Source organism: Mustela nivalis (genome assembly GCF_964662115.1).
Source record: "Mustela nivalis genome assembly, chromosome: 5".
Lineage (NCBI taxonomy): Eukaryota > Metazoa > Chordata > Mammalia > Carnivora > Mustelidae > Mustela > Mustela nivalis.
In genome coordinates this window covers 105,915,254-105,942,509 of record NC_139024.1, presented here as the reverse complement: position 1 = coordinate 105,942,509, position 27,256 = coordinate 105,915,254, and the positions used below count along the sequence as shown (strand labels likewise).

General features: G+C 35.2%; 1 protein-coding gene across 1 annotated transcript in view; it reads left to right on the top strand.

Annotated features, from left to right (window-relative positions):
- EYS (eyes shut homolog) overlaps nt 1-27,256 on the top strand; it is a gene marked incomplete at its 5' end in the record, with an annotated part of 1,535,590 nt that overhangs the window by 447,865 nt on the left and 1,060,469 nt on the right. The window contains 1 exon segment of the mRNA XM_082729457.1: nt 12,506-12,651. Coding sequence (XP_082585583.1) covers nt 12,506-12,651 — 146 coding nt within the window.

Genomic DNA, 27,256 nt, shown 5'->3' with positions numbered 1-27,256 from the left:
GGAATATCTTTTTGTATGCTTATTTAACATCAATAGGACTTCTTCGGTGAGGTATCATTAAGATCATGGGCCCATTTTTGCCTGGGTGGCTCAGTCAGTGAACCAACTGCCATTGGCTCAGATCATGATCCCAGAACCCTGGGATCAAGCCCCACATCGGGCTCCTTGTTCAGCAGGGGTCCTGCTTCTCCCTCTCCCTCTGCCACTTCCCTTGCCTGTGCTCTCTCTCTCTCTCTGTCAAATAATAAATAAAATCATTTTACAATAAGAAGATCATGAGCCTATTTTTTAAACTGGATTGTTTATTTTCTTATTGTTGAATTTTTAGTATTTGTCTATTTTGGATAATAATCCTTTGTTTGATGTGTCTTTTGCAAATATCTTCTTCCAGCCTGTGACTTTTCTTGGCATTCATGGAACAGAATTTTGAATTAAGCCCATCTTATCAATTCTTTCTTTCATGGAAAATATCCTGGTGTCATCTCTAAAAAGACACCAGACCCAACATCATCAAGATTTTCTCCTTTCTTAAGGGAGTTCTTATAATTTTACATTTTTTATTGAGTATTTTATCCATTGTGAGGTAAATTAACAAAGAGTTTAAGGTGTGTATCTAGATTTATTTTTTAAATTTTCAATGTGGATGTCCAGTTGTTCCAATACCATATGTTGAAAAACATTTTTCCACTGAATTGCCTTTGTGTATTTGTCAAAGATCAATTGACAGTATTTATGTGGGTATATTTCTGACCTCCATGTTCTGTTCCATTGATCTATTTGTTTATTCATTTGACAAAACCACACTATCTTGATTACTATAGATTTATAATAAGTATTAAAGTCAGGTAGTGTCAGTCCTTCAGATTTGTTCTCCAACATTGAATTCTGAGTCTTTTGATTTGCCCTATAATCTTTAGAATTGTTTTATTAATATGCACAGAATAATTTGCTAGGATTTTGATTGGGATTTCATTGAATCTAGAGATTACATTGGGCAGAACTAACATCTTGACAATTTAGTTTTCCTATCCATGAACATGAAGTATCTATTTAATTTTTCTTTGGTTTCATTCATCAGAGTTGTACAGTTTTCCTCATATGAATCATGTACATATATTATTAGATTTATACACAATTATTTCATTTTGGAGACACTAATATATATTTAATGAAATTATAACACATATTTGGAAGAATGCACATCAATCTAAGGATGGTGATTTCCTCTCACTGTAAAGGAATGAAAAATGAATCTTGATGTATGCAAAGGGTTTTCAAATATGTTTTACACATTTTCCTTAAAACTATTCAGCAAAATAGAAAAACATTGAGATGTGTTAAATATGGATGATGGGTATATGGGTGTTGATTATTCTGTTCTCAGAAAATTACTTGTCTAAAATGTTATAATAAAAACCATTTCAGTGCATTAAAATCTTCCAAAGACAAAAAAAAAAATCAACAGCTAAAAAATAAGTAATTACATTTTCATATCCCATCTGTTTTCCAAGAATATGTTTTTTGATATAAAGCATTTTCAGTGTGTTTTTAGCATATTGATATTAACTTATAATTAAAAATTTTGAAGTAATCATCTAACAACTTATTTAAAACCAATTGTATGTTTAGTACAAATTATAGACACACAAGAAAATATTAAAAATTGTAATTATTATTTAATGTACTTATTATTACATCTATATTTTTAATCTGTTCTAATCTCTCCTTTGGTTATTGAAAATGAGGCCTGAAATAATCAATACTAAATCCTAATTATAGTATTTAAAGATGAATTCTTGAGATATGAGAGCCCCAGTTGAACTACAAACTATTGTGAAACTGGACACTACAATTGACATTTTCTGACATTTGATAGCATATGTTATCAATAGAACTAATGTCTTTATAAGCCACAGTCATCAGTTTACTTAGATCACTGACAATAATATTGAACTATGAAAATTTTACAGCTAAGGAAAGAATTCACCAGAACAATTACAATAGCAGTATCTGATTCATTCAAAGAATATAGAAAAAGAAAAATTTCCAAATGACTGATGTGATTATCACACACAGATCATAATCAACAAGAATATTAGGACCAATTGGTATGTGATGTTCATGAGTTTAGCAGCTCTTTACTGTTAAAAGTTGAAAATGAGTGGCTAAAGTATATTTAATGAAGAGACAAAAATCTGTACATTCTTCTGTAAATTGTTTGCCTAGAAACCATTTATTAGTCCAAACGACTTATATTCTACTGAACACTTTTACATAACCCCACTGTTTCAACAGCCATGTGTAGTAAAATTATAATAATGACATATAAAGACTATGTTAAAGATAATCACTCTTCTATGAAGCAAGTATTTTGGGTAGAAAAAAGTTGGTTTACTTTTTCTTCTTCTTTTGCTTGAGATACACAGAATGTATAGTACCTTAAACCATCTTAAAAATGCTAAGTTAAAACAAAGAATAAATGAACTGTACATACCATCGCATGTTCAATATTCTCTTAGATTGGGGCACCTGGGTTGCTCAGTGGGTTAAGCCTCTGCCTTTGGCTCAGGTCATGATCTCAGGGTCCTGGGATCGAGCCCCGCATCAGGCTCTCTGATCAGCAGGGAGCCTACTTCTTCCTCTCTCCCTACCTGCTTCTCTGCCTACTTGTGATCTCTGTGTCAACTAAATAAATAAAATCTTTAAAAAAATATATTCTCTTAGATTAATATTAAATTTGGTGGGTTTTCTAGATGCAAATTTTACAAATGTATTTACTTTACCATATGTATGTTTGTATACATAATTATGCATTTATCCATTAAAAAATTATAAAAGAACAGATGGTTAGTTTTAAATACCTTACAACTGATTGAAATTTCTAAATATTATCTAAAGGGTTTATTGAACTTTAAGTTTTTCACAAAATTTTAGTGTGAGAATCCTTATCCATGTTACAAATATAAATCCATGTTCATTTTTAGATTAAGGAATGACATTATTTTAAAGAACTGTGGTTCAGGAATGCAGTATAGAATCACAAGAAAGAGATAGAAATTATTTTAAAATGCATTATAAGTTTTCTCAAAATTTGAATAGCTGTAACATAGGCTAACATGTTCTAATCATGAAGTTTCTCCTGCAACAGTTTGTAGTTTTCTTTTTGTGTTTTAGATTCTACTTTTATAAAATGATATTTTGGAAGAAATATATATGAAACCATTTTAAAAAAATTAATTTATTTATTTATTTTATTTTTTATTAATTATTTTTATTAACATATAATGTATTATTTGCCCAGGGGTACAGGTCTGTGAATCGTCAGGCTTACACATTTCACAGCACTCACCATATCTCATACCCTCATACCCAATGTCCATAACCCGACCACCCTCTCCCTACCTCCTCTCCCCCCAGCAACCCTCAGTTTGTTTTGTGAGAATAAGAGTCTCTTATGGTTTATCTCCTTCCCAAGCCCATATTGTTTCATTTTTTCATTCCCTACCCCCTTAACCCCCCACCCTGCCTCTCAAATACCTCATATCAGGAAGATCATATGATAATTGTCTTTCTCTAATTGACCTATTTTGCTCAGCATAATACCCTCTAGTTCCATCCATGTCATTGAAAATGGCAAGATTTCATTTCCTTTGTTGGCTGCATATTATTCCATTGTATATATATTTACCACTTCTTCTTTATCCATACATCTGTAGATGGACATCTAGGTTCTTTTCATAGTTTGGCTATTGTGGACATTGCTGCTATAAATATTTGGGTGCACCGACCCCTTTGGATTACTACATTAGTATCTTGAGGGTAAATACCCAGTGGTGCGATTACCTGCTCATAGGGTAGCTCTGTTGTCAACTTTTTGAGAAACCTCCATGCTGTTTTCCAGAATGGTTGCACCAGCTTGCATTCCCACCATGTGGAGGAGGGTTCCCCTTTCTCCATATCCTCACTAGCATCTGTCATTTCATGACTTGTTAATTTTAGCCATTCTGACTGGTGTGAAGTGGTATCTCATTGTGGTTTTGATTTGTATTTCTCTGATTCCGAGTGATGTGGAACACGTTTTGATGTGTCTGTTGACCATCTGCATGTCTTATTTGCAGAAAAGTCTGTTCATGTCCTCTGCCCATGTCTTGGTTGGATTATTTATTCTTTGGGTGTTGAGTTTGCTAAGATCTTTATAGATTTTGGATACTAGCCCTTTATCTGATACATCATTTGCAAATATCTTCTCCCATTCTGTCAGGTGTCTTTTGGTTTTGTTGACTATTTCATTTGATGTGTAAAAGCTTTTAATCTTGATGAAGTCTAATAGTTCATTTTTGCTTTGCTTTCCTTGCCATTGGTGATGCTTCTAGGAAGAAGCTGCTGTGGCTGAAGTTGAAGAGGTTGCTCCCTGTATTGTCCTCAAGAATTTTGATGGATTCCTGTATCACACTGAGGTCTTTCATCTATTTGGAGTCTATTTTTGTGTGTGGTGTAAGGAAGTGGTCCAGTTTCATTCTTCTACATGTGGTTGTCCAATTTTCCCAACACCATTTATTGAAAAGGCTATCTTTTTTTCCACTGGACATTCGCTCCTGCTTTGACAAAGACGCAAATTTTACAAATGTATTTACAGACAACTTTGTCTGGAATTGATTGATGATGCTACCAACTTTGGCTTTCTTTTTCAAGATTCCTCTGGTTATTTGGGGGCCTTTTCTGGTTCCATATAAATTTTAGGATAATTTGTTTCATTTCTTTGAAAAAAAATTGATGGGGATTTTGATAGGGATTGTGTTAAATGTGTAGATTGCTTTAGGTAGCATAGACATTTTCATAATATTTGTTCTTCCAATCCATGAGCAGGGAACGTTTTTCCATTTCTTTGTGTATTCATCAATTTCTTTCATGAGTACTTTATAGTTTTCTGAGTATACAGTCTTTGCCTCTTTGATTAGGTTTATTCCTAGGTATCTTATGGTTTGGGGTACAACTATAAATGGGATCAACTTCTTTTTTTGCGGGGAGGGGATCGACTTCTTAATTTCTTTATTTTCTGTCTTGCTGCTGTTGTATAGAAATGCAACTGACTTCGGTGCATTGATTTCATATCCTGACACTTTACTGAATTCCTGTATAAGCTAGCAGCTTTGTAGTGGAGTCTTTTGGTTTTTCCACATAAAGCATCATATCATCTGCAAAGAGTGAGAGTTTGATTCTTCTTTGCCAATTTGGTTGCCTTTTATTTCTTTTTGTTGTCATTGCTGAAGCTAGGATTTCTAGTACTATGTTGAATAGCAGTGGTGATAGTGCACATCCCTGCCATGTTTTCCTGACCTTCGGGGGAAAGATCTTAGTTTTTTACAATGAGAATGATAGTAGCTGTGGGTTTGTGATAGATGGCTTTGATGATATTGAGGTATGTATCCTCAATGCCTACACATGAAGAGTTTTGATCAAGAAACGATGCTGTACTTTGTAAATGCTTTTTCAGCATCTATTGAGAATATCATATGGTTCTTCTTTCTTTTATTAATGTATTATATCACATAGATTGATGTGTGGATGTTGAACCAACCTTGCAGCCCAGGAATAAATCCCACTTGGTCGTGGTCAGTAATCCTTTTAATATACTGTTGGATCCTATTGGCTAGTATTTGGTGAGAATTTTCACATCTGTGTTCATCAAGGATATTGGTCTGTAATTCTCCTTTTTGACAGGGTCTGTGTCTAGTTTTGGGATCAAGGTAATGTGGGCCTCATAAAATGAGCTTGGAAGATTTCCTTCCATTTCTATTTTTTGGAATAGTTTAAGGAGAATAGGTATTAATTCTTCTTTAAATATTTGGTAGAATTCCCTTTGGAAGCCATCTGGCCCTGGGCTCTTTTGTTGGGCGATTTTTGATGACTGCTTCAATCTCCTTAATGGTTATGGGTCTGTTCAGGTTTTCTATTTCCTCCTTGTTCAGTTGTGGTAGTTTTTATATCTCTAGGAATGAATCCATTTCTTCCAGATTGCCAAATTTGCTGGTGTAGAGTTGCTCATAATATGTTCTTGTAATTGTTTATACTTCTTTGGTGTTGGTTCTGATCTCTCCTCTTTCAATCATGATCTTATTTATTTGAGTCCTTTCTCTTTTCTTTTTGATACATCTGTCCAGGAGTTTAGCAATCTTCTTAATTCTTTATAAGAACCAGCTTCTAGTTTCATTGATTTCTTCTACTGTTCTTTTGGTTTCTATTTTATTGATTTCTGCTCTGATCTTTCTGATTTCTCTTCTCCTGCTGGGTATAGGCTTTCTTTGCTGTTCTTTCTCCAACCCCTTTAGCATAGGGTTAGGTTGTGTACTTTACACCTTTCTTGTTTGTTGAGAAAGGTTTGTATCGCTATATACTTTCCTCTCAGGCCTGCCTTTTTTGTCCCAAAGATTTTGAACAGTTGTGTTTTCATTTTCATTTGTTTCTATGAATTTTTTTTCAGTTCTTCTTTAATTTCTTGGTTTACCCACTTATTCTTTAGTAGGATCTACTTTAGCTTCCATGTATTTGAGTTCTTTCCAACATTCCTCTTGTGATTGAGTTCTAGCTTCAGAGCATTGTGGTCTGAGAATATGCAGGAAATGGTCTCAGTCTTTTGCTACTGGTTGAGACCTGATTTGTGACCCAGGATGTGGTCTATTCTGGAGAATGTTCTATGTGCACTAGAGAAGAATATGCTTTGGGATGGAATGTTCTGAATATATCTGTGATGGCCATCTGGTCCAATGTGTCATTTTAAGCCTTTATTTCCTTGTTGATCTTTTGCTTGGATGATCTGTGCATTTCAGTGAGAGGGATGTTAAAATCTCCTACTATGATTGTCTTATTGTTGATGTGTTTCTTTGATTTTGTTGTTTATATAATTATCTGCTCCTGTGTTAGGGGCATGGATATTTATGATTATTAAATCCTCTTGTTGAACAGACACTTTAAGTATGATTTAGTGTCCTTCCTCATCTCTTATAGTCTTTGGCTTAAAATCTAATCTGTCTGATATAAAGATTGCCATCCCAACTTTCTTTTGATATCCATTAGCATGGTAAATTGTTTTTCACCCCCTCACTTTGAATATGGAGGTGTCTTTGGGTATAAAATGAGTTTCTTATAGACCGCATATCAATGGTTTTTGTTTTGTTTTGTTTTGTTTTTCCATTCTGCTACCCTGTGTCTTTTGATTGGGGCATTTAGCCTATTTACATTCAGGGTAACTATGGAAAGATAAGAGTTTAGTGCCATTGTATTGCCTGTAAGTTAACTGTTACTGTATATTGTCTCTGATCCTTTCTGGTCTACTACTTTTAGGATCTCTCTTTGCTTAGAGCACCCCTTTCAATATTACCTGTATGGCTGGTTTGGTGTTTGCAAATTCTTTTAGTTTTTGTTTGTCCTGGAGGCATTTTATCTCCCCGTCTATTTTCAATGGCAGCCTAGCTGTTTATAGTATTCTTGGCTGCATATTTTTCTCGTTTAGTGCTCTGAATATATCATGCCAGTCCTTTCTGGCCTGTCAGGTCTCTGTGTATAGGTCTGCTGCCAATCTTGTCCTGAGCTGCTTTCAGGATTTTCTCTTTGTAACTAAGACTTGTAAGTTTTACTTTTAGATGATGGGGTATGGACCCATTTTTATTGATTTGAGGGAGGTTTTCTGTGCCTCCTGGATTTTGATGCTTGTTCCCTTTGCCCAAATAGGGAATATGTCTTTTATAATTTGCTCCAGTATACCTTTTGCTCCTCTCTCTCTTTCTTCTTCTTCTGGAATCCCAATTATTCTAATATTGTTTTGTCCTATGGTTTCACTTATCTCTCAAAATCTCCCTTTATGGTCCAGTAGTTGTTTGTCTCTCTTTTGCTTAGCTTCTTTATTCTCCATCATTTGGTCTTCTATATCACTAATTCTCTTTTCTGCCTCATTTATCCTAGCATCAAGAGACTCCATTTTTATTGTACCTCATTAATACCTTTTTTTATTTCAACTTGATTAGATTTTAGTTCTTTTTTTCTCCAGGAAGAGTATCTCTAATATTTTCCATGCCTTTTTTGAGCCCAACTAGCACCTTGAGAATCATCATTCTGAACTCTATTCTTGACATATTACCAATGTCCATATTGATTAGGTCCTAGCCATTGGTACTACCTCTTGTTTTTTTTTTCCTGTGGTGAGGTTTCCACCTTGTCATTTTATCCCGATAAGAATATATGGACAAGAGAATAAAATATTAAAAGGGTGGCAAAGACCCCAGAGAAATGTACTGTAACCAAATCAGAAGAGATCAAATCTGTATATCAGATATATGTATATATGATATACATATATCTAATTTTACATATATATGTGTGTGTGTGTGTGTATATATATATATATATATATATATATATATATATATGTATATATTAGATTGGTAAATAGAATGGATCCACCCACTTGATTTTGGGTATATTCTGGTCTTTTAGAAGAAACTACCTCCTAAAATTTTAAAGAATAGGCTAAGCACGATCAAGGGATGGAATATGACTGTAAAGATGAAAATTTAAAAAAATATTGTAAAAAAGGATTGGTAAGTTAAGTTAATTGGAAAAGAGAAAAGAAAAACAGAAGAGACAATCTGATCAGACTGGAGACTAGAACAAAGCCATGTGCTAGATTTAGGGCATATTTTGATCTGTTAGAAGAAATTGTATCCCAAAATTTTAAAGAAAAAAAAACCCTATATGTATACACAAAAACAGGTTTAATACAATGAAAGGATGAAATATGACTATAACAATGAGGATTTTAAAAGATTTTTTAAAAAGTTATTATTAAGATAAACTAGTTAAAAAACATTAAAAGAGGAAAGAGGTAAAGTTTAAAAAAATGAATAAGAAAAAAATAAAATAAAATAAAATTGAACTTTTCATAACTAAAGGAGCTTGGGAGAAAAGCCATGAATACTTTCTGTTGCTTTTCCCTACCTGTGGAGTTCTACTGTTCTCCTTGATTGGTGAGTTTGGTCTTGTTTGGATGTTCTTACAGATCTTCTGGGGGAGGAGTCTGTTGCCATGAGTCTCAAGGTTTGCTCCTGATATCTTTTGTTCCCTGAATGCTTTACATAGAGGTTTGGAGAATGGGAATGAAAATGGCGGCCTCTCAATCTCTGACCCAGAGGAGCTGAGAGCTTGGAGCCCTACTCCTCAGTGTGCCCTTAGAGAAAAGCAATCAAACCTCCCATCTCCCTGGTCTCCAGCTGCACTCTGAGCTCACCTGGTCTGTGACTGAGTGTGTATATCTCTGGTGCACAGCCCCATTTGGAGTCTCCAATCCCACCAGATTCCTGCCACGCACCCCCACACTGCTTCTCCCAGAGGAGGAAGGAGGGAGTCTCTCCAAATCTGCCACTTGTGGGATCCCTGCTTGAAGAACAGTGGTCTGACTGTGCCTTGGATCACAGTTTAAGGTATCCTTAAACCTTTAAGTTCCCCTTAGTGGAGAGCTCACTCCTCAGCTCCGTCTCCATAGTCGGGTTCCCTGCTCTGATACCTGACAGCTCTGCCACACTCAGACCTCCCCCCGAGTCTTTCTGTGAGTCTGGGTCCTAAGAGCACACTGTCTCCATGAGGGCTCCACCTCCTCTAGAGTGATGTTTCTCAGTGCAGCAGACTTCTAAAAGTTCTGATTTTGTGTTCTGCTGCTCCACCACTTGCCAGGAGTCAGCCGCTCCCTCCACGATCTGTCTTCCTGTTTTTTCGGATTTATTTCTGCACACATCCTATCTTCCCAAAAGTGGTCGTTTTTCGGTTCCTAGAATTGCTGATTTTCTTCTCTTCTATCTCTTGTTGAGTTTATAGGTATTCAGAATGGTTTGATAACTCTGTAGCTGAACTCCTGAGACCTGATGTCATTTCAGTTGGCTATTCCTCCACCATCTTGCTGAATATGTTTTATATATGAAATCTTAATGCTATAAGTGCATTTTAAAAATTAAAATTCTCAAAAAAGATTAAATTAAAACTCCCATTAAAATTTAGATATTGAATCTTATAGTATAAGTTAATCAATATAATGGTATATTTTAAAATAACAGCTTTCTAGAAGCAAAAAAAAAAAGCTTCTCTACTAATTAACTTCTTTCTCATCTGAAATAAAATAAAAACATGATAAAAGAATAGTGTTAAGAATAATGTAAAGCAGGGCCTCATTTTAGAGCTACAAGTTCCTGTGATTACCTTGCATTTTTCCTTCCCCTTTCATTATGGCAATATCACTTTATGTAAAATAAAGTTACTCTTCTTTACCTTTACTTTTTCTCAATGTACTGAATTTTCTTTAGAAGTCACCTGCTTAAACTCATTTTAGTTTTGGAAAAGTATCTATCTGGAAAATTTTAGGTCACTATCAAAGTAAAGGAAATTTGAACAAAATTGTTTAATACCTTAACCTATTTAAGTTTAATTACACTAAACTTTTGCAATAAGGCCTTGAATTTAAATAAAAAATTTCCATTTTATCAAAATATATTAAAATTTCATGGTCTTAATTGTTGCTTCAAGACAATATATTTAAAATATATGCATATTTGTGTTTTAAAAGTTGTTAAAATAGGGTTTCTTCAAAAGAAGAAAAAAATCTATTTCAAAAGCATTATAAGAAAACCTGGTAAGGCAGTTTTATTTAGAAGGAGAAAGAAAACAAAAACTACTTAGAACCTGTTTTTCTAGGTGCATTTTCTCTCAATTTAATTTTACCTATGGAAATTACTTTTATGTTTTAATTAGCATTTTTCTATGAATACAGAAAAAGATTATTGTTTTCTCTTCTTAGCATTATTTATTGGCTTGTCATTATTTGGCAGTTGTTTTACTGATGTTATTTTACATATGTATAATTAACACTAATTAACACTAGTCACAATTCCATCTCAGGGGAATTAGTCTTCTGTCTTCTGGCAAATAGATACAGAATGACTAGATATTGAGATTAAAAACATGTTCAGCACAATATCCAGGAATAGACTAAAAATAAATTCAGGGTGATTATGCCACATATAGTTATATAGATTGTTGCTACAGCATAGACTGTAAAGGAAAGAATCAAAAGCCCTTTGAGACAGGATCTGAATCAATATAAAGAAATCCACATAGGAGCAAGAAACATTTACAAGTTAAAGTCCGGAGGACATATCTGAACTTGGTAACTCAGATTCATCAGAGGCTGATGCTTAAGATAAAGAGGGGAGAGTTGGTTAGCGAAAGGAATTTCATTTGAAATTTCTGGAATCCATTCTCAAAGGCAAGGCTCTTAGGAGTCACTGCTTCTATTAAGTACATGATACTTTGAACCTGATGTCTAATCATTGAATTACATCTAATTTCTCCAACATCTGTCAATATAATTAAGCAATAATGAGATTGTTTCTGCTAAAATGATCTTTTTAATTTAACCAGAAAGGATTCCATATCAGAAACATCATTAAATCAATGGACAGGTTAATATTCGATTTTTAACATAGGATATAGTTAAAGATTTATATTTATATAATAATAAAATATATAGTACAGAATTAAGCTTGATAGTACTTATCAAAGTATTATCAAAGTAATTATTTGTATTATCAAAGAAATTATCAAAGTAATTATTTACTCAAATACAAATTCTCACATAAAGAACATTCAATGGAAAAAATATCTAGGAGGTCATTAAAGAAGTCATTGAGAGGACATGACCTTGTGTTGACCTGCAAACTGGATCCTGGCAGTTAGAAGGCACCTCACTCTCTACCTTGTCCATGGAATGTATGCTCTGTCCACTATTCCCATTTAGGAACCACTTCAGTGGCAAAGTCTTGAAAGAGTAATGTGTTATTGACACCCTCTGGACTGTACATATGACAACCTCATTAATGACTTTATATAAACTTTTAAGATTTGGGGAGTGAATGCAAAAATCTATTTCTTGAGGGTACCCAAGACAAGCCTGGAATGCAAGTCACTTTGCTTATTAAAACTGTCACCCACCAATTTGGAGTGGCTTACCTCTTTCTTTCTTTCTTTCTTTCTTTTTTTTTTTAAGATTTTATTTATTTATTTGACAGAGAGAGATCACAAGTAGGCAGAGAGAGAGGAGGAAGCAGGCTCCCCACTGAGCAGAGAGCCCGATGTGGGACTCGATCCCAGGACCCTGAGATCATGACCTGAGCTGAAGGCAGCGGCTTAACCCACTGAGCCACCCAGGCGCCCCAGGCTTACCTCTTTCTTCTGGGTCTCCTTGCCTTGCATGGGGATCAGTTTCAAATTTCATTTGCGTAACTTTCCAGGTTGTGAACCAACAAGATGAATTAAATTTTCTCCAAGGAAAAGAAATGAAAAGAAAATATTGCCATTTATTTAAATTAAGTTAAATGGCTAAAATTTAATATATACATATAAATTATGTATATAATGAAATGCTTTTTGTTAACATATGATTTCTCATTTTCTGACTTTAATCTAGATCTGTGTGTAATTGTGAGCCAAGGTACCATGGACCTTTGTGTGAACTGGATATAAGCAAATGCAAAATCTCACTTTGTCTGGATAGAGAAGATTGTGTCAGCAGAACTGGTGGATATAGCTGCCTCTGTGCTCCTGGTTATACAGGTAAACCTCTACCTGCCCTGCCTTTATTAACATATTGCTATCTGTGAATAAATGGCAACCTTATATTTACTCTCCAGAACCCAAAATAACCCGACATATGCAAGCAGGACAGGAAGTGCAAGAGACTGTTTCATAAAAGAAATTAATAAAAACAAAAGTTATGCTTTTTAATCTATCATGCTAACAGCTAAGAAGTATATGCATTATATTACAAGGTATTTTACACTTTCATGCATTTTGAATTGATCTGAATTATGTTTATATGTAATACAGAGAAGTGTCAGTGTATCAATAATCTAAGAGAAATAATACTGTCATCATTTATGCAAAAATTAATATAATAAGATTAGCTCTTTTAAATGTACATACATGCCAGAAATCAGAGCCATTGTGAATTTAAAGTTCTACCAGAAAAATATAATTTGGAATTAGCTTTCATAATATCTGTTATTCCACAACACAAATGCTACCTAAACTTAAAGGCAAAAACCATCAAGCAGTAATGGAAAGGAAAACTCATTAGCCCTCTAAACTTCTGCTGAGAAACTGCATTTATGAAATACAAAAAGTTTTATTATTTTTGTGTACCAGTATTAATTATGTGAGTCCAGCAAAAAGTGTTTTGAAATCTCAAGTTTCAATTTATTAATGTCTGAATTTTATACCACTGGGATCTCTCGGTTTCCTTTCCTGAGGGAAACTAGTTAAGTGTGTCTAATATTACATTCTATGTTTACAGGAATAAAAAAATACTAGAAAAATAGAAATAAGATTGGAAAGCAAAACTGATAAAGAAAAAATTAGAAGCATTTCCATGAGTAAGTGATCAGAAGGCAAGGAAAAGTCAAATGGCCTGAACAAAAAATATGCAGGTGTCTTTCTTGAGGAATTCTGATGGCATCAGAGAAGGTTACCTTGGTAACAATGGTTACATGCACAAAAGTCTCGGCTTAAATTTAAAAAATAAATAAATAAACTCTTATCTACAGATATTTTTGAAGATTTTATTTATTTATTTCATAGAGATCACAAGTAGGCAGAAAGGCAGACAGAGAGAGAGAGAGAGAGGGAAGCAGGCTCCCTGCTGAGCAGAAAGTCTGATGCAGGGCTCGATCCCAGAACCCTGGAACTTGATCCCAGGACGCTGGGATCATGACCTGAGCTGAAGGCAGAGGCTTTAACCCACTGGTCCACCCAGGTGCCCCTACAGATTTTATTACATAAGTAAGAGGCAATAAATTTTGGCAATAGAATAGTATTCTTTCTGAATGTCATGTTGCCATCATATTCCAAATTCTTGGAATATGTTTGTTTGGGACCATAGATACAAACTCACGATGCCATTCACCATGCTGTTGTTTTCTGCTCCTTGCATGCTAACACTGTTAAAATAAGAAATGAGACACTGAGCTTAATATGAATGAGAAACACATTTTATAAAATTATTTGATGTAACACATTGTTCTGTTATTTTAAATTCATTGTAAAGTTTGAAGGATTAACATGTTCTTTTTATATTTATTTTCACAACTTCTCTATTTTTATTAAAAGCTAATATATTCAGTGTTGTTTCAAAATTTAAGGTCAATTTGCCAATTAGACAGCCCTATGGAAAAGTTTAGTACACAGTTGGCTGTGTGACATAGTCTGGAACGGAAATGTAAATTTTGGGAGTCATCAGATGTACAATTATAATACTGGATAGAATCAAAAAGAAAGTGAATGTAGATAGAACAGAGAAAAGGACCAAGGAGTGAGCCCATGGGCACTGCAATATTTAGGGGTTCATGAGGGAAAGAAGAACCGATAAAGGAAATTGAAAAGAGCAGATAGTGATACAGGAAGAAAAAACAAGGACAAATGGAATGCAGAAAGACATATAAATTCTTTCAAGTAGAGAGAATGACCAACAGTGTCAAATGTTATTTTTAGGTCAAATAAAATAAAGACTAAGTTCTGACCATTGGAGAAGCAATGCAAATGTCATTAATGACATTGTCAAGGAAGCAGTTTGGCTGGAGTGGAGAGTGCAGAAGTCTGTTTGAAGTGGATTTAAGAGAGAATGTAAGGAAATTATATTGCTGAGAATGAATATGCAAAATTTATTAAAGGAAGATTTTTATTTGTTTAAGAAGGAAGCAAGAAATGGGCAGTAACTTGAGGAAGGAGAGAGGCTTCTCATATTAAAGAATGAGATTTCTTCTTAATTTCAAGATTTATTGGAAAGTTACAAATACCCACCTCACTTGCCATTGTAAAAGTGGGTTTTCATACCTGGTTAGATGGTTTAGTATGATCATTCAGGTGAATTTACTAGGCACTAGTTGGGATAGCCAAGGTGTCTGGGTAGACACAGTCAATTCTGAAATGATTTAGCTGTCATTTTAGGTCAGGTATGTCAGAGATTGGCAACTCCCTTGAAGGGTTGGAGGATTGAATTCTCATACTTTTACTAGAAAGCTATGACCATAAAAATAATTGATTCATATTAACTCTCTCCCTAATATAGATAGATCTGGGAGAATTATAGCATGATACATGGAAAATGATATTAATTGCCATGAGAAAAGTTGTGTGTGAAAATAATTATAGGGGGCTGGAGTAATGTGAGGAGTTGTAGAGGGAAATTTAAACAGAGCAGTCAGGGAAGGCCATGGGAAAACTGATTTGGTTTAAGATTGATGTGCCATTTAGTACACACATACATATGTGTATAAATAAAATGGTAGATTGAGAGAGACAGATGACTTAATAACCTATAAAGATGAGAATATTTCCCTGATAACAGATTTTTATATTTTTATATAACTGGACTATTAAAGGAAGAGGTTAAACCACTGAAGAAGCTTTGATACTTCAGGAGGATATTAGAATCTTTATAATGTGTATATAAAAACATATTGAAAATATCATCACATCACAAATCAAGCAGAGAAACATCTAAGAATTTTAGTTGTAGTTGGCAGTCTAGTCTGCTAACTAGGAAAAAAATAGACATTGTGCACAAAGACTAATACAAGTTCAAGGTTTTGAGGATTTGCATATTCCTCAAAATGCTTTCACTTCCAACCTATGTGTAATGTAGACCCTGTACTTAGCCATGATTACACTTAAAGTGGGTGAGGAGTCGGGGGATAATATTTTAGGGCAAATACAGAAAATATAACAAACTTGCTCCCAGAAGCAACTGCTTTCAATATTATTAAATATTTCTCTGTTTTTTACTGTCACATATATATTTTTAACAATTTATTTATTTATTTTAGAGAGAAAGCATGAACAGGATGTAGCAGCAGAGAGAGAGGTAGAGAGAGAAATCTCAAGCACATTCTGTGCTGAGCATGGAACCCAACTTAGGGCTTGATCTTATGACCCACAATTGTGACCTGAGCCAAAAACGAGTTAGATGTTTAATCAGCTAACCCACCCAGGAGATACTTGCTTTCATATTTCTACATAGCATGCTTATACTGCTATTTATTTTTTTTTCCAATTTTTCACATTATCTGAATAATTTTATCAATAGAAAATATTTAGCTATGTTACCAGTTTTTCCATTTACCAATTTATACATGTTTTTTCCCACTACTTCCTCTCAAAATGGTTATATCAAACAATTTTTAGTCAGAATGTCACCATTAATATAATTATAACCATATCAGTTTTCCTTTTTTAGTTTTATTTTATTTTTCCTCATTTTGATAGACTTGTTTTTTCTAATATCTTTATAATATTGTTAAAGAACTTTTACTTTCATTTTTAACTACCAAAAGCTTGCTCTTGTCTAATATGTTTGGGCATAATTTTTATTGATAAGAAGTTTTCTTTTTTCTTTTTTCTCTATAGCAATAATTACAAGATTTTAGTTATTTTAGCATTTGCATTAGCTTAGTTTCCAAATTTGATTTTTTCCTCAGTGTATGTTTTCTCTTTTTTTCTTGTATCTCTGTATAGGAGAGAATGTTTGTGTGTGTGTGTGTGTGTGTGTGTGTGTGTGTATGTGTGTGTGTTTTAATATGAAATACTTCCAGTCTACCAGTTAATATCTAAAAGGGAACCAGTAAAATGCTAATCAAAAACTCTGAGTGAATGAAAAGTCCTCAAATGTGAGTGAGCAGAAATGCCATCTATTTTATTGGAGAAATCTGATATGTCATTAGTGATGGGCCTTTTCCCTTTCGCTGGCTTTCCTGGAAAGAAATGGAGATGGAGATAAGGATCAGCAGCAGGGAAAGATGTTTGACAAGATTTTGATAAACCAGAAACTTAGGGCCAGTTCGTTCTGTTTGTTAGAAATAGCCAACACATTTTAGGAGAGCAATATATAAAATTCAACCTTTTTTTTTTTTCTAATTGCTTCAAGATTTTCTTTATTTATTTTTGAGAGAGAGAGAGAGAAATAGCAAGAAAGAGTAGAGCAGGAGGAAGGATCAGAGAGAGAAACATACTTCCTGCTGAGCAGGGATCCCAATGCGGGGCTCCATCCCAGTACCCTGGGATCATGACCTGAGCTGAAGGCAGACACTTAACCAACTGAGCCACACGGGTGCCCCTCCAATTGCTTTAAATTTTTACCTCAAACCTCTAGTGAAAGTGTACTATAAAGTGATTGTGTGTTAGTGGAACTTTGGGGAAATAAACAGAGGGATATCATCTCTAGCAAGTACACAGTCTTTCAAGAAGTATTATTCATTAATACCATTTGTGTGTAATTCAAATTCTTCCCTCCAGGGGCACCTGGGTAGCTCAGTGGGTTAAGCCTCTGCTTTCGGCTCAGGTCATGATCTCAAGGTCCTGGGATCAAGCCCCACATCGGGCTTTCTGCTCAGCAGGGAGCCTGCTTCTCCCTCTCCCTCTCTGCCTACTGTGATATCTCTCTGTCAAATAAATAAATAAAATCTTTAAAATAAATAAATAAATAAATAAATAAATAAATAAATAAATAAATTCTTCCCTCCATACTATGTCACTACTACCAGCATGTAAATACTAATATTTACCTCTTTCTCACCTAATTTTTAATTTTTCTCCTTCATACTTCTGTTAAACTAGTTCTATTTTCTCTCTCTTTAAAACAGTATTATCAAAATCCATTGCCTATATTGAGTGTCCATTTCCTCACTTCTCTTTCTTTTTCAAACCCATTTCTAAATCATGCTTTTAATCCTAAGACTAAAATTAAACTCTTCTTGTTGGAGGTCACCAGTTAGCCCCACACTGCAAAATTCTAATGCAAATTATTTCTCTACATGCTAGGTGTATTATCAGTAGCATTTTACTCATGCCTTCTACTTAAACACTTTCTAATCTTGGACTCCATATTTCCAGTTACTAGTATCTTGTTTCCTTTAAATGTTCAGAACTTCATTTGTGCTCTCCTTTCTCTAGATATGTCCATTGATACGTGATTTCATCCATGTTTTTAAGTACCATACATGTATGGAATATCTAATTTGTTACATGAGTTCTAGCTTCTCCCTGAACTCCCATATACTCAAACATTTCCATTTAGATGTCCATATGACATCTGATTCCCCAGTTCTAAGGATTTACGTTAACCCTGCTTTACCACCAATGTTTTCTACTTCAGTGAATGGCATCATTGTTCACCAGTTTCTTGGACCAAAATCATGGAGTTATTTTTGACTATTTATTTATACTTCACCCTAAAGTCCATCAACAGGCCCCACTGGCTATACTCTCCTCCCAGATATATATATATATTTTTCTTATTTTAGATATTATTTGTTCATTTGACAGAGAGACAGTGAGAGAGGGAACACAAGCAGGGGGAGTAGGAAAGGGAGAATCAGCCATCCATTGAGCAGGGAGCCCAATGTGGGGTTCTATCCCAGAACCCTGAGATCATGACCTGAGCCAAAGGCAGCTACTTAAGGACTAAGCCACCTAGGTGCCCCAATCAAAATGTATTTTAACTAACCATTTCTTATAATCTGCATTATAAACACTTTCATCCAAGCTACCATCATCTCTTGCCTTGACTATAATATCTTAACTACTTTTTGTATTTTATTCTTGTTGCATTAAAATATATTAAAATATATCCCTTCCCAGCACCAAGAGTGATCATTTAAAAATATAAAAAAGATCACTCTTAACTTCAGAATACTCCAGGGCTTCCCATGATGCTTTGGATGTAACATATACTCCTTACTTTGCCCTACTAGATCCTGTATCAGCCTGGTGCCTGGCTAACTCTCCAATTTCATTTCCTACTACATTCTTCCTAAATCCCCCAGTTGACTGACTGTTCTTTTTAGGTATGAAACGTGTTCCTTGGATATGAGCATAGTTTTCTCCTTTATTTCATCAGGTCTCAAACATGAGTTTCTCTTAGAGACCTATCTACATTACATAAAAATAATACTGTTTTCTTCTAGCTCCTTCCTTTATTCCTGCATAGCAATTTTCACTGTCTAATCATTGTACCACTTAATTATTAATTTGTCTCTTCCTGCTAGAGTTCAACTCTTCAATGGCAGAATTTTTTTCTGTCTTTTGTTCACTATGGTATCTCAGTGACTAGGATGTTAAAAGGACTCAAATATCTATCTATCTATCTATCTATCTATCTATCTATCTATTTGATATATATTGATATTTGATATATTTCATATAATATGAAAGAACATTATACACTATAGAGTTTTAAGTGTTTTCTCTTTTCATTTACTTTCCATAATACCATTAAAATAAACTTTTTTTAATAGGAGATAGCATCCTTACTTTTATAATGTTGATTTATTAATACTGTGGCAAACCATTCAGAAAAGTTTTTACTGCTTGCATGCTGAAAAAGAAAACTCTGCATATCCAGCTTATTCTGAGTTAAAAGCATATAATGTGAATCCATTACAGCATAACACCAATTCTAAATTCAAGGGCAATATAATTTGATTTAATATTATAAAGTAAAATAGTTATATGCAATAAATCCAAAAGTGACCTAAAATGTAAAATTTAGACCTTTTCTATTACTCATTAAATCACGATAAATCTTTTTAAAAGGAAACCAATGGCAAATTAAACCAAGTGACCTTATCATTGGCAATTCTTTATATAATATATAACAATCTTGAGGCAGTTAATATTTTATATTCTACAAAATAAGATGCTAAAAATAACGGTTACAATGATATACTGCCTAATAAAAGTATATTAATTATCAGATATTTATAGGTCATTATCCACTTATATTTAGTTTTGTAGGGCAACACTGTATGTCATAAATGTGTCTATTTGATATTTTTTTCCTTCTTCCCAGTTTCTAACAGGTATGAGTACCCAAAGATAAGATTAGATCAGATTATGAGATTTATTTATGAAGACTCAGTAACTTCCAAAATTCAGGGTTTCCTGGTAAAGCCATTTTGAAGAATATACTGTAAGCTGTGTCCCAATGTGAGAATACTATAATACTAACAATCTTCCATCATAAACATAGATTTTAGTACAAACTGAGGGAATATAGGTATGAAAATACCTATAGGTACGAATAGTATGAATAGGTATGAAAAGCAGATTCCAAGTACAATTTACACATCTGTCTTCTTACAGGATTGATGTCAGCTGAATGGTAAAGACCAAATGCACCTAGAGTGTACCAGGTCTCCAGGAGCTATTTCTGGAAAATAGGTCTTGATATATTTCCTGAGGTAAACTTAGCAAACATTTTTGGTTCCCAGGTCATGCCCTTTTGACCAGCTTCTGATTTCAGCTGCATATGAAGTGAATAGTTTCTTTTTCGTTTGTTTGTTTCTTTGTTTTGTTTTAAGAGAGAGAGAGAGAGTGCATGGGAGTGTATAAGCAAAGGGAAGTGGGGGAGGCTCAGAGAGGGAGGGAAAGAGAGATTCCTCAAGCAGGCACCACCCTCAGCCAGTTGCCTGAGGCCAGGCTATACATCAGGATCCCAAGATTATGACCTAAGCTGAAGTCAACAGTGGGACGCACAACCCACTGAACCATCGAGCTGCCCCTGAGGTGAGTAGTTCTAAGTGCTCTCAGCTCATGTCATCATGACAGTTCCCCAAGTCAAGTGCTCGCTGAACATCTGCTCCATCTCTAGAGTCATTTCCTACACATTCGAGCCAGCTTAGCCTCCAGGCATGCACAGCTCAAAGTAATGGAAGTCAGTGCCTTCAAGGTATGCTTCAAACAATGGGAGATACAAGACAGTTTATAAATAACCCAACCACCTTCCTTTCATGTAGTTAATCCTAGTTATATACTATTCACTTCTTTTTTTTTTTTTTAAGATTTTATTTATTTGTTTGAGAGAAAGAGTGACAGAGAGAGAGAGAGAGAGAGCACATGCAGGGAAAGGAGCAGAGAGAGAGAGGGAGAAGCATACTTTCCATGGATCAGGGAGCCCCACATGGAGCTCTACCCCAGGACCAGGAGATCATGACCTGAGCCAAAGGCAGAGGCTTAATTGATTAAACCACCAAAGTGCCCCATATTATTCACTTCTTAAAGTCACTGTGCAGTCATGTCCCTATTGCCTACAAAAATATATTTAATAAAACTTTTTTTCTGACTTTTAATCTTTCTCTGGTCTCATTCTCCCTCCTCTGTCATTCTTACTTCCTGAGATCATCTACCAAATAAACGAGTCATGGTCTCAGGTTCTGATTTTTGCAGAATCCAAGCTAAAGTGGTGGGTTTATGACATGGGAGCAGGAATCCAGGGAAGCTGCCCCAAACCCAGGCATGGAGCATATTTTCTACTTTTGGAAGCATGGAAATGCTTGCGATCAGTATGTGAGATATTGCCATTTGAAGAACAGATTTTCCTTAATTGGCTAGAAAGGGCAGGAAAGAGAAACTGAAGCACTTCAACCAGTTCTGTCTCTTTTGACAAGTGGATCTGAACCTACTTCAACTATTGAAACTAGAAAACAAGATAGCCCTACAACTATCTAAATGAAATGTACTGCCTATAAGAGAGAAAATATCTTTACTTTTGAGACTGAAGTAGTCTCTTAGCATTTAAATGACTGTCAGTGGCATCTCCAGAAAGTCAATGTTTTCCATCTGTAATACAGTTTCTTCCCACGCTGTCTTTATTTAAATGAAATGTTCTGTGATTATGTATAATGTAGCCAGATTTAAAGAAACATTAAAGGCTTTTTAAAATCAAGATATAGAAGCACTACCAGGCCCATTAATACTGGTTTTTAATCTGATAAATAAATAGAAATATAATCCATTAGAAAATAAAGATCTTTGGAGACATTTGTGATTTGAAATCTTGACCCCAGTATCTCTAATCATAGAGAAGAAAAATGTGTGGCCTGTGTTTTGAAAGGATCCTTCCCTCTGGTGCTTTAATGAGTAATTAATCTTACTGCTCTACTTTAGTTCCTTATCTTCTCTCTCTGAGACATTCTTTTACCTGGTTTTCTTGTCTGGAGTATCTTTTTCTCTAAGTCTTTTTTGTAGTAGTTACAGCATTATCTGACTAAAACCACGGACCTCCTCATGTGGAGCATCTTTATGAAAGCACACTTTGTCAAGTGTGACTGTGCATGCTCCTGTGAACAGTGTGACTGCACTCCCTCAGGTCTTTTCCCCGAGCTCGTACATTGTGTCAGCTTGTCTAACTGCTGGGAAAGCAAAAGGAGCAGATTAGACTCCTTGACGCTGTGCCGCTTACATTCTCTTGGGACCCTGGCAGAACCCAAGCTTTCCTACACAAACTCTCACAGTCATTTCAATGGAGACAACAGCAGGTGAGGATTAAAGAAAGGTAAGATATTATTTCTTCATCTTGAAGCACGGGGAACCGAATACTTTTCCTGGAGTCAGAGGACCCATAAGAGGAGGACTAATGCCTCACCCCTGCCACTTCCTCCTTAAGTTATAGTCAGACTTTGTATTGAACTCTCTGTCCTGAAGAAGACATCCCCAGTCAACCCATTCTCCTTCTATCTTCAAGAGAAGGGTTTTTGACTTCTTAAACTGCTTTCCACCATTCAGTAATGCACCTTGTAAATGTGATCCACAGACTGAATCTATTTCTATTTGATTGGGTAGTAGGAATTTATAATGAAATTTTAAAACAAAAACAAGTCACAGTCCTGTTAATTTTTCCTTTTTATGAAAATTTAGAAGACCTGGAAACACTGGGCTTTTTTTTTTTTTTTTTTTTTTTTTTTCCATTTTGGAAACAAAGGGCTGGCTCTGAGGAGTGGCTGCTTCCTTGCAATGGGGCACATACTCTCCATTTTACTTGAGCTGTCGGCTGCACTTATTTATGCTGCTTACTTGACCACTGCATGCATTTGAATTTGCCACCACAAGAATTTCAGAGGACCATAAAGACAAGATTCCCCCTCACAATACCTCCACTCTCTTCATTTGCTGCCCTTGTACACAATTCTGTCTATTCCTGGATGACACTTTTACATTCACCTTCCAGCAGATTCCAGCCATTTTATTGGCAAATAAATCATCCCTTGTCTCTCAATCTCTTTGTCATCATTGACTTGTTTGACTTGCTTACCCTTTAAATTTATAATGGAAAGACACTTTGTCTCTTTAAATATTTAGACTTAAAATTCTTAAAGTAAATTTCTATTCTGGAGAATGTTTATGCTCACAATAACTCACCTACCGCAAAGAGGAGTAAAACAAAGCCAAAATGTATTTGTTTGTAACATTTGTGCAGTTTTTGAAATGGTGATTAGCTTTTTGACCTTGGATTGATGTTTGCTTTTTTTTAATTAATTTTTTTTTATTTTTTTACAAACATATAATGTATTTTTATCCCCAGGGGTACAGGTCTGTGAATCGCCAGTTTTAAACACTTCACAGCACTCACCATAGCACATACCCTCCCCAATGTCCATAACCTCACACCCCCCTCTCTCGGCCTCCCTCCCCCCAGCAACCCTCAGTTTGTTTTGTTAGATTAAGAGTCACTTATGGTTTGTCTCCCTCCCGATCCCATCTTGTTTCATTTTTTCCTACCCTCAAAACCCCTACGTTGCATCTCCACTTCTTCATATCAGGGAGTTCATATGATAGTTGTCTTTCTCCAATTGACTTATTCTGCTAAGCATAATACCCTCTAGTTCCATCCACATTGTTGCAAATGGCAAGATTTCATTTTTTTGATGGCTGCTTCCATTGTGTATATATACCACATCTTCTTGATCCATTCATCTGTTGATGGACATCTAGGTTCTTTCCATAATTTGGCTATTGTGGACGTTGCTGCTATAAACATTCGGGTGCATGTGCCCCTTCAGATCGCTCCATTTGTATCTTTAGGGTAAATACCCAAAGTGCAATTGCTGGGTCATAGGGTAGCTCTACATTCAACATTTTGAGGAACCTCCATGCTGTTTTCCAGAGTGGTTGCACCAGCTTGTATTCCCACCAACAGTGCAGGAGGGTTCCCCTTTCTCCACATCCCTGCCAGCATCTGTCATTTCCTGACTTGTTAATTTTAGCCATTCTGACTGGCATGAGGTGATATCTCATTGTGGTTTTGATTTGTATTTCACTGATGCCGAGTGATATGGAGCACTTTTTCATGTGTCTGTTGGCCATCTGGATGTCTTCTTTGCAAAAATGTCTGTTCATGTCCTCTGCCCATTTCTTGATTGGATTATTTGTTCTTTGGATGTTGAGTTTGCTAAGCTCTTTATAGATTTTGGATACTAGCCCTTTATCTGATATGTCATTTGCAAATATCTTCTCCCATTCTGTCAGCTGTCATTTGGTCTGTTAACTGTTTCCTTTGCTGTACAAAAGCTTTTGATCTTGATGAAATCCCAATAGTTCATTTTTGCCCTTGCTTCCCTTGCCTTTGGCGATGTTCCCAGGAAGAAGTTGCTGCCTGTGTTCTCCTCAAGAATTTTGATGGATTCCTTTCGCACATTGAGGTCCTTCATCCATTTTGAGTCTATTTTCGTGTGTGGTGTAAGGAAATGGTCCAATTTCATTTTTCTGCATGTGGCTGTCCAGTTTTCCCAGAACCATTTATTGAAGAGGCTGTCTTTTTTCCATTGGACATTCTTTCCTGCTTTGTCGAAGATGAGTTGACCATAGAGTTGAGGGTCTATTTCTGGGCTCTCTATTCTGTTCCATTGATCTATGTGTCTGTTTTTGTGCCAGTACCATGCTGTCTTGATGATGACAGCTTTGTAATAGAGCATGAAGTCCGGAATTGTGATGCCACCAACGTTGGCTTTCTTTTTCAGTATCCCTTTGGCTATTCGAGGTCTTTTCTGGTTCCATATAAATTTTAGAATTATTCCATTTCTTTGAAAAAGATGGATGGTACTTTGATAGGAATTGCATTAAATGTGTAGATTGCTTTAGGTATCATAGACATTTTCATAATATTTATTCTTCCCATCCAGGAGCATGGAACATTTTTCCATTTCTTTGTGTCTTCCTCAATTTCTTTCATGAGTACTTTATAGTTTTCTGAGTATAGATTCTGTGCCTGTTTGGTTAGGTTTTTTCCTAGGTATCTTATGGTTTGGGGTGCAATTATAAATGGGATTGACTCCTTAATTTCTCTTTCTTCTGTCTTGCTGTTGGTGTAGAGAAATGCAACTGATTTCTGTGCATTGATTTTATATCCTGACACTTTACTGAATTCCTATACAAGTTCTAGCAGTTTTGGAATGGAACTTTTTGGGTTTTCCGCATATAGTATCATATCATCTGCCAAAAGTGATAGTTTGACTCCTTTGCTGATTTGGGTTCCTTTAATTTCTTTTTGCTGTCTGATTGCTGAGGCTAGGACTTCTAGTACTATGTTGAATAGCAGTGGTGATAATGGACATCCCTGCCGTGTTCCTGACCTTAGCGGAAAAGCTTTCAGTTTTTCTCCATTGAGAATGATATTTGCAGTGGATTTTTCATTGATGGCTTTGATGATATTGAGGTATGTGCCCTCTGTCCCTACACTTTGAAAAGTTTTGATCAGGAAGGGATGTTGTACTTTGTCACATGCTTTTTCAGCATCTATTGAGAGTATCATATGGTTCTTATTCTTTCTTTCATTAAGGTATTGTATCACATTGATTGATTTGCAGATGTTGAACCAACCTTGCAGCCCTGGAATAAATCCCACTTGGTCATGGTGAATAATCTTTTTAATGTACTGTTGGATCCAATTGGCTAGTATTTTGGTGAGAATTTTTGCATCTGTGTTCATCAAGGATATTGGTCTATAATTCTGTTTTTTGATGGGATCCCTGTCTGGTTTTGGGGTCAAGGTGATGCTGGCCTCATAAAATGAGTTTGGAAGTTTTCCTTCCATTTCTATTTTTTGGAACAGTTTTAGGAGAATAGGTATTAATTCTTCTTTAAATGTTTGGTAGAATTCCCCTAAGAAGCCGTCTGGCCCTGGGCTTTTGTTTAATTGGAGATTTTTGATGACTGTTTCAATCTCCTTACTGGTTATAGGTCTGTTTAGGCTTTCTATTTCTTCCAGGTTCAGTTGTGGTAGTTTATATGTCTCCAGGAATGCATCCATTTGTTCCAGATTGTCAAATTTGTTGCCATAGAGTTGTTCATATTATGTTCTTATAGTTGCTTGTATTTCTTTGGTGTAGGTTGTGATCTCTCCTCTTTCATTCATGACTTTATTTATTTGGGTCCTTTCTCTTTTCTTTTCCATAAGTCTGGTCAGGGGTTTATCAATATTATTCATTCTTTCAAAGAACCAGCTCCTAGTTTCATTGATTTGTTCTATTTTTTTTTTTTTTTTTTTTTGGTTTCTATTTCATTGATTTCTCCTCTGATCTTTATGATTTCTCTTCTTCTGCTGGGTTTAGGTTTTCTTTGTTGTTCTTTCTCCAGCTCCTTCAGGTGTAGGGTTAGGGTATGTATTTGAGACCTTTCTTGTTTCTTGAGAAAGGCTTGTACCACTATATATTTTCCTCGTAGGACTGCCTTTGCTGTGTCCCACAGATTTTGAACCATTGTGTTTTCATTATCATTTGTTTCCATGAATTTTTTAAGTTCTTCCTTAATTTCTTGTTTGACCTATTCATTCTTTAGAAGGATGCTATTTAGTCTCCATGTATTTGGGTTCTTTCCAAACTTCCTCTTGTGATTGAGTTCTAGCTTCAGAGCTTGTGGTCTGGAAATATGCAGGGAATGATCCTAATCTTTTGATACCGGTTGAGACCTGATTTAGAACTGAGGATGTGATCTATTCTGGAGAATGTTCCATGTGCACTAGAGAAGAATGTGTATTCTGTTGCTTTGGGATGAAATGTTCTGAATATATCTCTGATGTCCATCTGATCCAGTGTGTTATTTAAGGCCTTTATTTCCTTTTTGATCTTTGGCTTGGGTGATCTGTCCATTTCAGTGAGGGGAGTGTTAATGTCCCCTACTATTATTGTATTATTTTGATGTATTTATTTGATTTTGTTATTAATTGGTTTATATATTTGGCTGCTCCCATGTTGGGGGCATAGATATTTAAAATTGTTAGATCTTCTTGTTGAACAGACCCTTTGAGTATGATATAGTGTCCTTCCCCATCTCTTGTTTAGTCTTTGGCTTAAGGTCTAATTGATCTAATATAAGGATTGCCACCCCAGCCCTCTTC